General features: G+C 46.9%; 1 protein-coding gene and 1 long non-coding RNA gene across 3 annotated transcripts in view; one reads left to right on the top strand and one right to left on the bottom strand.

Annotated features, from left to right (window-relative positions):
- Window positions 1–12,613, top strand: part of LOC119182172 (zinc finger protein basonuclin-2-like) — a 302,065-nt gene that overhangs the window by 147,106 nt on the left and 142,346 nt on the right. For both annotated transcript variants that reach the window (XM_075888896.1, XM_075888898.1), the window contains exon 3: window positions 12,293–12,398. In XM_075888896.1, coding sequence (XP_075745011.1) covers window positions 12,293–12,398 — 106 coding nt within the window. The remainder of the gene's footprint in view (window positions 1–12,292; window positions 12,399–12,613) is intronic.
- Window positions 404–12,613, bottom strand: part of LOC142803595 (uncharacterized) — a 76,926-nt gene continuing 64,716 nt past the window's right edge. The window contains exons 2-3 of the long non-coding RNA XR_012894185.1: window positions 6,827–6,877; window positions 404–2,016 (exon numbers count right to left, since the gene is read on the bottom strand). This is a non-coding gene — a long non-coding RNA (uncharacterized LOC142803595). The remainder of the gene's footprint in view (window positions 2,017–6,826; window positions 6,878–12,613) is intronic.

Raw genomic sequence — 12,613 nt, 5'->3', positions numbered from 1 at the left:
TCACACTCTGGATATCTAGCCGAGGCTGTAGGACGAAAAAAGTAACGAGACCTCGTATCACAGCAACGAGTTGCGCCCGTGAGCAGTGCATAGAAATGTCGACTCTCGGGTCGGCTTTGGCTCTTCGTGCACTTCAAGGGCACAAACCGGTGCAAATGAAAATTACAGAATTACTTTCAAAATCAATTGAGTTTTGCTCTTTTAATTGCTAATCTGCTGTGCCCAATGCTGTCCGTATTATAGTTTATATTCAGTTTAGAGGATTTTCACTTATGTGAACGATTTCCATGGGTCCATTGAAGTTCACTCAAGTGAGAGTTCACTGCACATTCTATAGCGGCTTTTCGTTGCTGCTGAAGTTATAACTTTCGGATGCGTTTGACTCACATCTTGTTTCAACGCACCTTGTTGCAAACTTTTTTTATTCGGTATACATACAGCGAGTGAAAGGCGGCAGAAAACACGGTTGTGATCAGACCAAAGCACACTATACCCGTTATCCATGGAGTACGCCCCTATGAATATTAATGTGGAAGGGCCGTCGAAAATCACCTCGTCCACCAGTTAGTGTTCCTATATCTATCTTCGTCAGCTTCACTGTATCTTCGGAAACCTCCCATGGGTTACCGATTGTATTCCACAAACTCCATTATTAAGGCTCAATGTCATCGTCATGGGTATCTGCTTCACTATGGCACGATGTACATAGTCAAGAAAAATGTATAAAAACTGCACTTGATATGTAAATGCCATGCCGGCTGTGAAGTTCACGGCGGTTGACATATATAGGATAGGTGTTGATGGTGTCAATACCATTTCCTGAGAGATGGCATAAGAAATAGAACCCATTGTATTTGTAAATACGAGGATATAATAGGAGCCCTTCGTCCCCATCCCTTCCTAAGTACATTTCACAGACATTTGTTATCGTTTCCTTAATCGTGGTTATCTGGATACAGGTTTCAGAGCTGCTGAAGAGTGTGTGTGTGTGTGTGTGTGTGTGTGTGTGTGTGTGTGTGTGTGTGTGTGTGCGTGCGTGCGTGCGTGCGTGTGTGTGTGTGTCTGTGTGTGTGTGTGTCTCTCTCTCTCTCTCTCTGTGTGTGTGTGTGTGTGTGTGTGTGTGTGTGTGTGTGTGTGTGTGTGTGTGTGTGTGTGTGTGTGTGTGTGTGTGTGTGTGTGTGTGTGTGTGTGTGTGTGTGTGTGTGTGTGTGTGTGTGTGTGTGTGTGTGTGTGTGTGTTACTACCTTCCGCTGGTCTCGTATACGAAATGATTCTCATCATAAACGAATGTAGTTACCTACAGTTGCCGTCTCGTTGGAACACCTCTCCGTGGAAATGGCAAAACGAGGTGTACAAAAACACACAATGGGGAACCCTTTTCATGCGGTTTTGGGAGTGACAAACTGAGCGCCAGAATACAGGCATTGGGCGAGCCCTATATATTCGCGAATGGTTCTTCGATCGAACTCTCGTTGCCACCGGAGAGTGCCGCGGCGCATGAACAGTGGACGGCGGTGGATCGGTTGAGTGGATGGCGGGGAGTGTCTTGCAAGCTGCAGCACACGCTTGCAGGATCAGGCAAATACGTAGAACGTGGCGCGGCCGGCAACCCTGATTGGAAACGGGTAGAGGGCAGCCCCGAGAGGCCGTTAACGACGTGGTCAGAGCCCCGTCCGCGACATTGATCAGGGTTCGAGCCCCCCTCGGTGTCCGAGACGGAACGGGGTGTGCGGCCGGACACTGCGTGTTGCATGGCACCCGCCGGGGCTGTTGGCCACTGGCTCGCGCAGTCCCCAGGGCGCTCTCCCGAGCACGTCGGGCGGCTGACGATGTGGTTGACCAACGCGGGCGTCCGTGGTCGTGGCTACAGTTTGCCCTGGCTGACCGCTGAGAGTCTCTCGAGGAACGTTTATTGAGGAGCCCGCGCACTCGTTAGCGGCGTTCCCAAGTATACACGGCACAATTCTTTTCGTTTGCCTGCCAGCGCTGATTCTTGTTTGGGCAGGGCCAGCGTCTCTGCAAACAACCAGCCCAACAAGAGAAATCATGAGCTACGCAGAGGTGGAGGCGTTCATTTATTGTGACAAGCTATAGAGCACAAGCCTGTGTATACCGATAGAACTATATGAGCTTGTAGAAAGGCTTCGATTGATCGCATGTTCACAGATCTATCATTTCAAGTATACATGTCTCCTCACACGCCGACTTGTACCTCTTGCGCACGAAATGTTATTACACTCTAGTGAGTGAAGGAAATTGTGCCATGAAAACAAGAAAGAATAAAAAAACTTACCTGAACTTCAAAGGGAAAGATAGCACTGACATTAAACCAGCAGCGCATGCACCACCTTTTTCATTAATAATAAGAATGTAAGCTCATCGCCGCCTTTCTGTTTCATCAATTTTATATTCCTTCAATATTCTCTTCGCGTTTTTTTTTGCTCCTTTCCTTCGGCCTCCAATATGAACCTAAATTCTCGGCGAAAACAACTTGAAAAACTTTCAAATGATCAAGTATTTCCATGGTGACTCAGCTAGAAAACTGTTAGTTTGCCCATCTGCAACTGAAGATAATCATCACCAGAAAGAAACGTGTAAAACAAAATCAATTTTCTTGGGAGTGCTGAGTTGGTCGCTGCCAAGTGTCGTAACCGTTGTCTACGCTGTTTCATTTCCTCTCTTTATCACATCATGTAACATTCAATCAGAAGCAAATACTGCACCTGCACTAAGCTTCGAATTGTAACGAACGAAAAGGAATAGTCGGACGGGTTCGTTCGCCTATGAGACATAACTTAACCAATGTAACTGATAATTAAGCACAAGAAAAGCATAGTGAACGGTATTTGTTATCTTTAACTCGGGTATAATAATTATCACATAAATGGCCAACAAAGTGGACCACCGAAAAAAAAAAACTTGTCGTAAATCCATGGGTGTCTTTTATGCTGTTTCTCGGCTTTGTGGTCGCATCATCACGAGACGCTCCAAACTCCTTCATTCAAGAAACGTTAGGCGACATTCTTCGCGTACATAGCAGGGAGTTTCGAAACGGAAGCCCAGAAAAGCGTTACCATAACTCCGTTCCTTTTCTTTTTTTTTTCCCGCATCACGCTGTTCTTCTCTCGCTTTTTCCGGGGCAATGAGAGCTTGCAACTTTGTCGTTCATCAAGCCTCCCGTCCACGTCGTCACTTATACCTCCTCACGCCTCTACTCCCTTTCTGTCTCACTCCTTACTTCCTTCTACAGCATTGTTGTAGTCGAGCATAAAAAAAAAGAACGAAAAAACTAAGACGAGAAACGGCTGGCTAAATTCGCGACACCTGCTGCTGCGGCATCTCCCGAGCGCCCTCTTGCTCTTCACTCGATGTTCGCGCGGACAGAGAAGAAGAGAGCAGGCGCTCGAACAGAAGAAAAGCGAGCGAACTGGAAGTCTCTGCGTTTTCCCCACTGAAGCTATACAGAGGAGCTCTTGCAGCTCGGCATCAAGAGGAGACGGGGAGAGAGAGAGCAGCGCGGGGACATTCCCTCGGGATCGGCCCGAGCAGGCAATTTGACCCCCGACCCGAACCCCGGTCAGGCCCGCGGGCGAGCGCAGCTGCGGCCCTCCTCCATCAGCCGACGTGGCTCCCTTGGGTGTCCTGCGGGGGACCCACGCAGGCCCCGAGCTCGTTATCGGAGCGCTGGTGGCCAAAGGGTGGCGCGGCGGTTGGTTTATATAAGGCCTCATAAAGGACAACATCGGCCTCTTGTCCTCTGACCTTTTGCTGCTGCCGCGTTCCGAGGCTCTTTCTTCCTTCCCGAAACGACGCGAGGAGGGAGAAGAGCCGCGCCGATTCTCCTTTTGTCCGCCGATCGCTGGACGCGCCATCGCTGGGCGCGATTGGGCGCGCGCCGACGGAATCGTTGTTCTTCGTACGTCTACCGCGAACGGTGGGAACGAAGGTCGAAACAGCTAGAGCCTCGTAAAGGACAGAAAACCTTTTTTGTTTTTCTCTAACAGCTTCGCTGTTAGAGAAAACAAAAAATATGTTACAGCTCACCACAGTCTGTGTGATGGCGCCGCAAAAAAACAACAACAATAACAACAGAAACAGTGGGCGAAGAGAGCATGCGCGCCCACTGTTTCATCGTCGTCATCGCCCTTACCTTCTGCTTCGCTCCCAGAATGCAAGTGCCGAGTGCTCCAACACGGGGTGCAATAACTGATGGGCGAGACAACGAACACAAAGAGAGAGAAAGGAAAAAAATGATATCGGGAAAACGTTCTTCGCGAGCCGAGATTCGAACCCGTGTAGACACCGTTTGAAGGTGAGGGGCTATCAGAGCACAGCATAGACTTGTGTAGTCAAGAAAAGCAAGGTGATCGGAAAGAAAATTGAGCGAGAGAACAGATGTGAGGGCGAGAAGGAAAGAAAGGAGGGCAGGATAGAGTGAAATGTACCACAGTGAGAAAGAGTGAACGAAAGAGCCAGAAAGAAAAAAAAAAGGATGAAGAGAGAGATTCACCCACTCACTCGCCCACTCTTTCGCTCGCTCACTCATTCACTCACTCACGCTCACTCGCTTAGTTACTCACTCACTCTCAGTCATTCATGCTCACTCGCTTACTCACTCACTCACAAGCACATCGCTCATTAACTCACTCGCCCACTCCTTCGCTCGCTCACTCACTTTCACTCATTCACTCACTCACGCTCACTCGCTTATTCACTCACTCTCTCAGTCACTCACGTTCACTCACCCACTATCACTCGCTCATTCACTATCTCCCACTCCTTCGCTCGCTCGCTCACTCACGCTCTCTCGCTTACTCACTAACCCACTATCACTCGCTCATGCACTCACTCGCCCACTCCTTCGCTCGCTCACTCATTCACTCAATCACGCTCACTCGCTTACTCACTTACACACAGTCACTCACGTTCACTCGCTTGCTCACTCACCCATTATCACTCGCTCATTCACTCACTCGCCCACTCCTTCGCTCTCTCACTCACTCTCTCAATCACTCACTCACGCTCACTCGCTCACTCACTAACTTAGTCTGAGGTAGAAAATAATCCAGAAACTTTACATTTCCCTGTGTTTTTCAGCAGATAGCGAATGTATTGTAGTAAATTGTTTAGAAATATTTCATGAAATTGACCATAATTTGAGTTAGATCATTACAGAAAGCTTCTATAAAGATTATTACAATTTTGGGCTGATGTATCAACGCCACGAAAGAGAAAGTTCACGCAACTTCTAAATGCTGTCTCCGCCGCTGTGCCTATGTGCGCCGTGCATTTCTCGGTCTTTCGCATTTCAGCCGTACTTTCAAGGCTTAAATAGATGACATAAACGAACTCAGTTTCATCTATGATAACAATAAAGAATAACTTACCAAATTAATAAAAAAGGCACCAATGAATCAGCGTCGAACTAAAGTTCTCTAAGAATGCTGTCTGATGCCTTGCGAATGACTCGTTGATCATGGTTCAAGTGATTCTTGTGTTTTAAAGGAGAACTGTTCAAACTTCAGCTTATACAATATATCCTTAGCTGAGCCTGTCGCTGCAACCTTTCATACCCCCAGAAATGATGCCATAGGCACGCCCGCATATCTTGCAGGTTCTCGGTTATATAGTAGTGCGTTGCAGTGTCAAGTTCAGTGCTTCCAGCGCTGACCCGCGTAGCTCCGCTGACTCTGTCATCAAGGCAGCGTACTGAATTCAGCGATTTCGTTTTAAAATGCAACGCATTTAAACAAGTCGCTTCCGACAACTGGGCACGCCAGCGTTGAGCCACGCTCTCCTAAAACTTGAAGGAGCGGACATAGTTGACAGAGGAATCGTATTACCATGCATATCTTCACTTGATATACGTAAATAATGCACCAATAATCTACCCACGCAATGTTTCAAGACAAAGAGAGAGAAATATGTAAAAGGAAGAGACAGGGAGGTTAACCTAGATGAACTGGTTTGCTACCCTGTACGGGGTGGGGAAAAGGGTCGGAAAGACAAAATAACTCCCGCCGGTAACGCCCAGAGAAAGTACGCTGTGCGGCTGTAAATGGGGCCAATATTGGCAGTATTTGTTCCCTCAGCTAAGTTCTCACGCTTCAGGCGGAGCTCCGTAACGCATACTCGACGTTCGCATCAGGAACGGTGGGATGACAGAGCCGGTGAATCGGAGCCGCAGACGCAAATTGTGTGCGGCGACGCAAAACGCGCTCCACTTAACACGTGGGTGGAGTGCCGTGAGGATTGGTTAAAAAAAAATTCTACCCGGTGTAAAGTCTGCGTCGTTATACAAGCACCGCCGGTGATTTCCAAGTGACGTATAGCGTCCCTCTATACGCGCCTGAGCTCCTTCCTCCTCGTGGGAATCGAAATTCACGCTTAGCGATGATCGTGTTCACTCGAGCGCGCATTCCCATCTACTGGGTTGACAGAACCTGTCCACTAGCAGCTGTGGCTGCCGATTGTTTTAAAAGTGATCCCACTGAGCGTTAAAAAAAAAAAGAACATCGCGCTTGATTAAATTAACAATGTAGCCTTCCTTACCTGCAGCTGCAGCGCCGGTAAACTCCCCTTTTTGAACGAGCCCGCGGGAATTGAAACAACTGACATTTCTCTATCGCGCTACGTTTTCTGGATGAACTACTTTCTGTAACTATAGGTATAAGCTTTTGAATGAAATATTTTGTTTTTATAAATAAACACATCTTTTTCCTTGGTGCACTGTGATCTGCAATTGGCCGCACCACTCAGCGATGTTTTGTAAGCCACTGCAAGTCGTTAATAATAAACATATTAAACAATAAAAAACACAACTTACGCTGCAAGTGGACGATTCAGCGCATTCCTTGTGCTGCTGCTCTCTTTACAGCTGGGACATACAGGAAAAAAAACAGAGAGAGAGAATATTTTATGACAAATTAAAAAGCAAGCTGTTTTATCAACATAACGCTCTAATATTACCTGTCAGTCCGTCAGTACGTCGAGTTAGGCGGGTTAGTAAAGATGCGAAACTTTGAATTCTTAGCGAAAAAAAAAATACGGAGACAAAAGGAAGAGACGTAGAAAACGTGAGTGCAATGTCCGATACAGAGTCAAGTGCGACGAAGCCATTCATTGAAATGGCCGGATTAGCCTGGCAATCACCTGGCTTCCTCTCTTTATTAGGATCTGCTTGCAAGAATTGAGCTACTTCATTCATTCCCATTTCGCAGTAGTGGTGTCGCGCATGTCAAGTGTCGTTTGCTCAAGTTCATTGCGTGTGCTGCGAAGTCTAATCCACGGCCGTGTTTCTGCCGCTAAACGTACTGTAAGCGTCCCAGCGGTGTCTTGATTGATGTTACAATATGAAGTTAGCGAGAAAAATGAAATACCGAAAAGAAAAAGTTCAGATTTTCGCACAGTTTTGCGTTAACATTATCTATGTGTTACGCAAAAGTTGCAGACACTCTGTCCTTCTGTTTCGTGTCAGCGAAGAAAAAAGTTTAACAGCGGTTGATGAGAGCTTGGACGTATTTTTCTTTTTTTTTTCAAGCTATGTCACATGCCGAAAATTGATTGATTGATTGATTGATTGATATGTGGGGTTTAGCGTCCCAAAACCACTATATGATTATGAGAGACGCCGTAGTGGAGGGCTCCGGAAATTTCGACCACCTGGGGTTCTTTAACGTGCACCCAAATCTGAGCACACGGGCCTACAACATTTCCGCCTCCATCGGAAATGCAGCCGCCGCAGCCGGGATTCCAACCCGCGCCCTGCGGGTCAGCAGCCGAGTACCTTAGCCACTAGACCACCGCGGCGGGGCAGCCGTTAAAATTAGTTGATAATTGATGGGGTTATGCATTAACGCCAAAAATACATATGATATGATTATTTGGCACGCCATGACCTGGGGTGAAAGGCACTCGAAATTTGTGAGCGATCGAGTGAGTGAGTGAGTGAGTGAGTGAGTGAGTGAGTGAGTGAGTGACTCAAACCCGCACATGTAAACTTCGGCGTGTATGCCAGAGCCTCTTTGTTTTGGGAAGCAAGCCTGATTTGTTAGCGTCTAAGAAAAACTGCGTACATTGAGCAGGTTGCACTGAACTTTTGTGTGTCCAATGCGGCGACTCGAACGCTCATAATACTGACGGAGGGAAAACAAAAAGCGGAGGAGTATGCACAGAATACGTATACACACAAAAACAAATGCGAAGCTTGCACGACCGTGGAAAGCGTCATCTTATTCAGCAACAAGCTCGCGAGCCAATGCGTCAAATGTAACGTTAAGCAATGTAGCTATTCTTATGTGCCGCATAAAGTTTTTTACTGCTGTGCACAATGACCGCCACACTTCATTTTGCAGATGTCAATTTTCAAATTACAGCAGCTAGAAATGAAAGAAAGACAAACTGTCTGCGCGTGCGTAGGGTTGCTCCTAAAGCTTGCTTTTCCACGTTAACAGACATTGTGCGGAAAAGCCTGCTTCTGGTTCCTCGCTTTTTTGAGGCGGGTATTGCAGCGCGCTCCTGTATAACACGATAGCGTTTAAGAGGTCGTTTCGCAGATATTCCGGCGTCGGTGTCGGCGTCGTTGACTGCGAGCGAAAAATCATCACCTTACACGAGACCGAAAAAATTGAGAACGATGCAAATAAAAGAAATGGTAAAAAATTGGCAGCATATCCACGGAGTGATGGAGAGTGGGGCGAAGCATTCGTCCGTCCATTCGTTCTTGCTTCCTTCCGTCTGTGCGACCGTCCATGCGTCCATCCGCCCGTCCGTGCGTGCGTCCGTTCCTGCGTTCGTCCATGCATCCGCCCCTGCGTCCGTTCATGCGTCCATCCATGCATCTGTCTGTGTGTCCGTTCGTCCATCTATTCAGCACTCCAAGTACCACCATCTCGCATCTTTTCATCATAGATTCCCCATATAGAAACACCGCCATCCAGCGGACATTCCAAGGACTAAACGAGAGGTGGCACACGCACACTTTCTAACAGCTTGCGCTTCGGGTCAACTTCCCACATTTATGGTATATACTAGTTCACTGTAATCATGGCACTGCGGCCCAACACTCGCTAAACCTTTCTAAAACCAAGGAGGTTACGCCCAGCCAGTATAACGTAGCAACATTTTCCTGGCAGATAGAGCTCAATGTACATGCCAATGGCTGCATGGGAAATGAGAGACAGGAGAATTCGGCTTTTACTTTCTTACGGCTTGCACTTCGTGCCTACTTCCCACCTTTAACTACCTTGAGTTTATTCATGGTATATACTAGTTCATTGTATTCATGGCACTGCGGCTCAACGCTCGCTAAACCTTTCTAAAACTAAGGTGGTTACACCCAGCAGGTATAACGTAGCAACCCTTTCCCTTCAGATAGTGCTCAATGTACATGCAATGGCTGCTAATGGGGATCGCAGCGTGCGCGTTAACTAAAAGCCGAATGCCCCTGTCTCTCATATCCCATTATCAGCTATTGGCATGTACATTGAGCACTATTTTTTGTTGTTCAACAACGCACAGAAGGAATCTCTCACCGGCACCACCTTGGAGGTCAAAATGTTTGCAGGTCAAAGCGTAAGACTGGTTACATACTATGTGGGACGAACGGGTGCCGCTATAAGGAGCTTCGCCCCTAAAAAGCCGCTCGCATCTCCCCACGGGGGGAACTCGAGTAAATGCGTCGCAGAGTACTCGGGGTATCGCGTGAATGTTGCGTAATTGGTTTTAGTTTGGGAGTGATTAATTGTTATTTCGTCTTAACCATTCCTATTTAATGAATGACGACCCCGTCGACGTCAGATTTGCTGGTAGGTGCGCCTATAAAATGCTCCACATTATAAAAAAAATTCCTGAATCAGCGTGGGGATCGAACCCGGGTTGTTTGGGTGGTAAGCGGACGTTCTATGCGCCCACGCGTCTGCTTGTGAATGCACTGCAGTGAAAAAGAACTTTCTCTGCTTGCAAATGCAGTGAAGGTAACATTCATGCATTACACACACACCCGTCTTGTATATAGATTCTTCACAATACAACATGAATTATTGCAATAATAATGCGTAACACAAGCGCCCATTGTGAGCGGCCGTCAGATCATGCGATTATCGTAATGTATTCGTGGTTTAAAGCTGGTCACCCACTGCAACAGTCGCACACGCTATTGCGCCTATTTCTTTAAAGTCACGTATAGTGGGTGCATACCAAGGTTAAAAAGGTTTCATGCACTAAGTGTTTGAAGTTCGCACTAGGAACACGATGTCACTATCGCTTTCAAATAAAGGACCCTAAAGCTTCGAGTTTAGAGTCCCCCCCCCCCTCTTTTTTTGCGTTATCCATATTTCCTCTATTGTTCGTTCTCTTCGCATTCCTTCTGCCCTTCTAGTGTTCTTCCTACTTTTTTGTTATTTGTTTTTTTGGCCAGTGGACGAGTGGTTAACAGGTTTTGATCGCAAAGGTGCGATGTCGCAACACTAATGTTGAAGATACGATAAGCAATATATTGTACATTACGTGCACATGTTTGAAGGCTGGCGAAAAGACTACAGCTAGACGCAAACAGAGTGCAAAAAAAAAAAAAAGAAGCTGCCGCACGCACAGGTAGTGGTATTGACTAGTCTAGTGAGCGAATGTGTGCCAGTTTTAGAATGAAATGATGAGTGGGGTGAAAACAAACACACGTTTTATCTTTTTCTTCCCTTGGCTTTACTTATTGTTGTACAATATTTTTTAGTGATCTCATTGGTGCTCTGTACAATACAATATCGAAAAAAAAGATTAATCAAATGTGAAATTGACCGGTACTTTGAGTAAATCGTTAATGGTCTGTAAATGGTCTGTGTTATTCGTGTGATTATTCTTGCTAACAATGTCGTGTTTCGATCCTTAGCGCTATAATACACAACCCATTTACATGTTCGCATATTGTTCATTTGTTCTTAAAGATAAAAATAATGTGAAATAGCCGCGTTTACGTTAAGCTACACAGGACTACCTGATTGATTTTTTTTCCCGTAGTACATCAGCTCTGTCCTCGACGACTTTTAAGGGAACTTTCGCTTACTCATTGAAAAAAATATATTCTCTCCTGAATTACTATGGCGAAATTATATCGTTTAAACCTATAAGAAACTGATGGCCACTAATGTCACTCCAGCAACAATCTGCTGTATATCTGCTGTACTGTTATCACGTTCGTAGCCACAAGCTGCCTGTAATATACACACTATGGATGTCCATGACCCTCCTTCCAGATGCTATTGTTTAATAATATGAAGAGAAAGTGAAACTGCTGGCTATTTGATGCTGAAGCGAGAAATTTTTTTGCCATGGTCTGCTTCAAACTCCTAGTTGCTACAAAGAGAATAAGCGAAAGCAAAAGAATACAACGGTTCATTCTAAAGAGTTTATCGCACAGGCTTTATTTCTCCTCCCAACGGTGATGCAAATGAACAGGCATATTTAAGTTACATAAAAGTAGACTTCAGAGCGTGTGTGTCTCGATAGAGTTCTTCAAAACGCGCGAAGCAAACCACTGGCCCGATTACGCTCGGGTAATCTTTCTTCTGTACCTTGTCTGAAACTGAAAGTCATCTGCAAATGCAGTCATCCACTAGCTGATTGTAGAAGCTTCTTAACCACCGCGTTCATTTTCTTCCGTTCCTATCAGTACTCTAAACATCACTGCATGCACAGCAGCAAAAGTAACATACGTATCGTCGATCACTTGTTTATACAGCAGTGCAGGGATAACCAGTATTAAAAAAAAACGCGTTAAAGCGTTCAAAAGCATTCAAAACCAACTGACCGCTTCCGCCCTATACTCGGCGCAGACATCTTGAGTGGACCAACTATTCAGGGAGCAAATACCAACATGACTCGAGCTGCCTTCAGTAATCATTCCTATAGAATACCTAATGGATGTTGCCTTTCACATTTATGCAGCGTCTACGCCTGCTCCTTATATCGAATGAGACGAGATCGGCAGTAAATCTCAGCGCTTATGCCTGCCTTGCACTGCGCGGTATTTAACCGCACCGCTGCAGTGCTGGACATCGGGGTCAATATAGCGATTGCCGTCGTGGCTCATAACCTGCGTGCTTGTCTTTTTTGGCGTATAGTTGTTGTTGCCTTCGGAGAAGCGATGCGCTACACAGTCTGGGAGGGTTTGTGTGCGGGTATGCAGGGGCGATTGAGCACGCCGCCGCTATCGGCGGCGCATATAGCACGCGCGCTCCCTGTTGCGAGCATTCTCCGCGCCTTTCGCCCATTCTAATAACCTCTTGTGCCGCACCCGCAGGCGATCCGCTGCACCCGACCCGGATGTGGCTGCGAGTGCTTCACGCCCGGCAAGGGAGGAGGCCACCGGCTCTGCGACTCCTGTCAGCACGGCTGGGTAGCGCACGGTCAGTGCATGGTGGCGAAGCCACCTCCTTCATCTCTCAGATTCTTTTGTATTTTCTCTCTTGAGCGAGAGCAGACGCGCGTCGGGCCCCACCTCTCGGCCCGCGCATCTATCTATTCGCACGACGAGCGCGTGCAGCCCCGACGTTCATCGCCGTGTACAACACCGCCAGATGCCGCCACGGTTTGGTTGAGAAGTAGACTTCGAGGTGGTCGG

Source organism: Rhipicephalus microplus, chromosome 3 (assembly GCF_043290135.1).
Source record: "Rhipicephalus microplus isolate Deutch F79 chromosome 3, USDA_Rmic, whole genome shotgun sequence".
In the NCBI taxonomy this organism is placed as follows: domain Eukaryota; kingdom Metazoa; phylum Arthropoda; class Arachnida; order Ixodida; family Ixodidae; genus Rhipicephalus; species Rhipicephalus microplus.
This window is presented reverse-complemented; position numbering and strand designations above follow the sequence as displayed.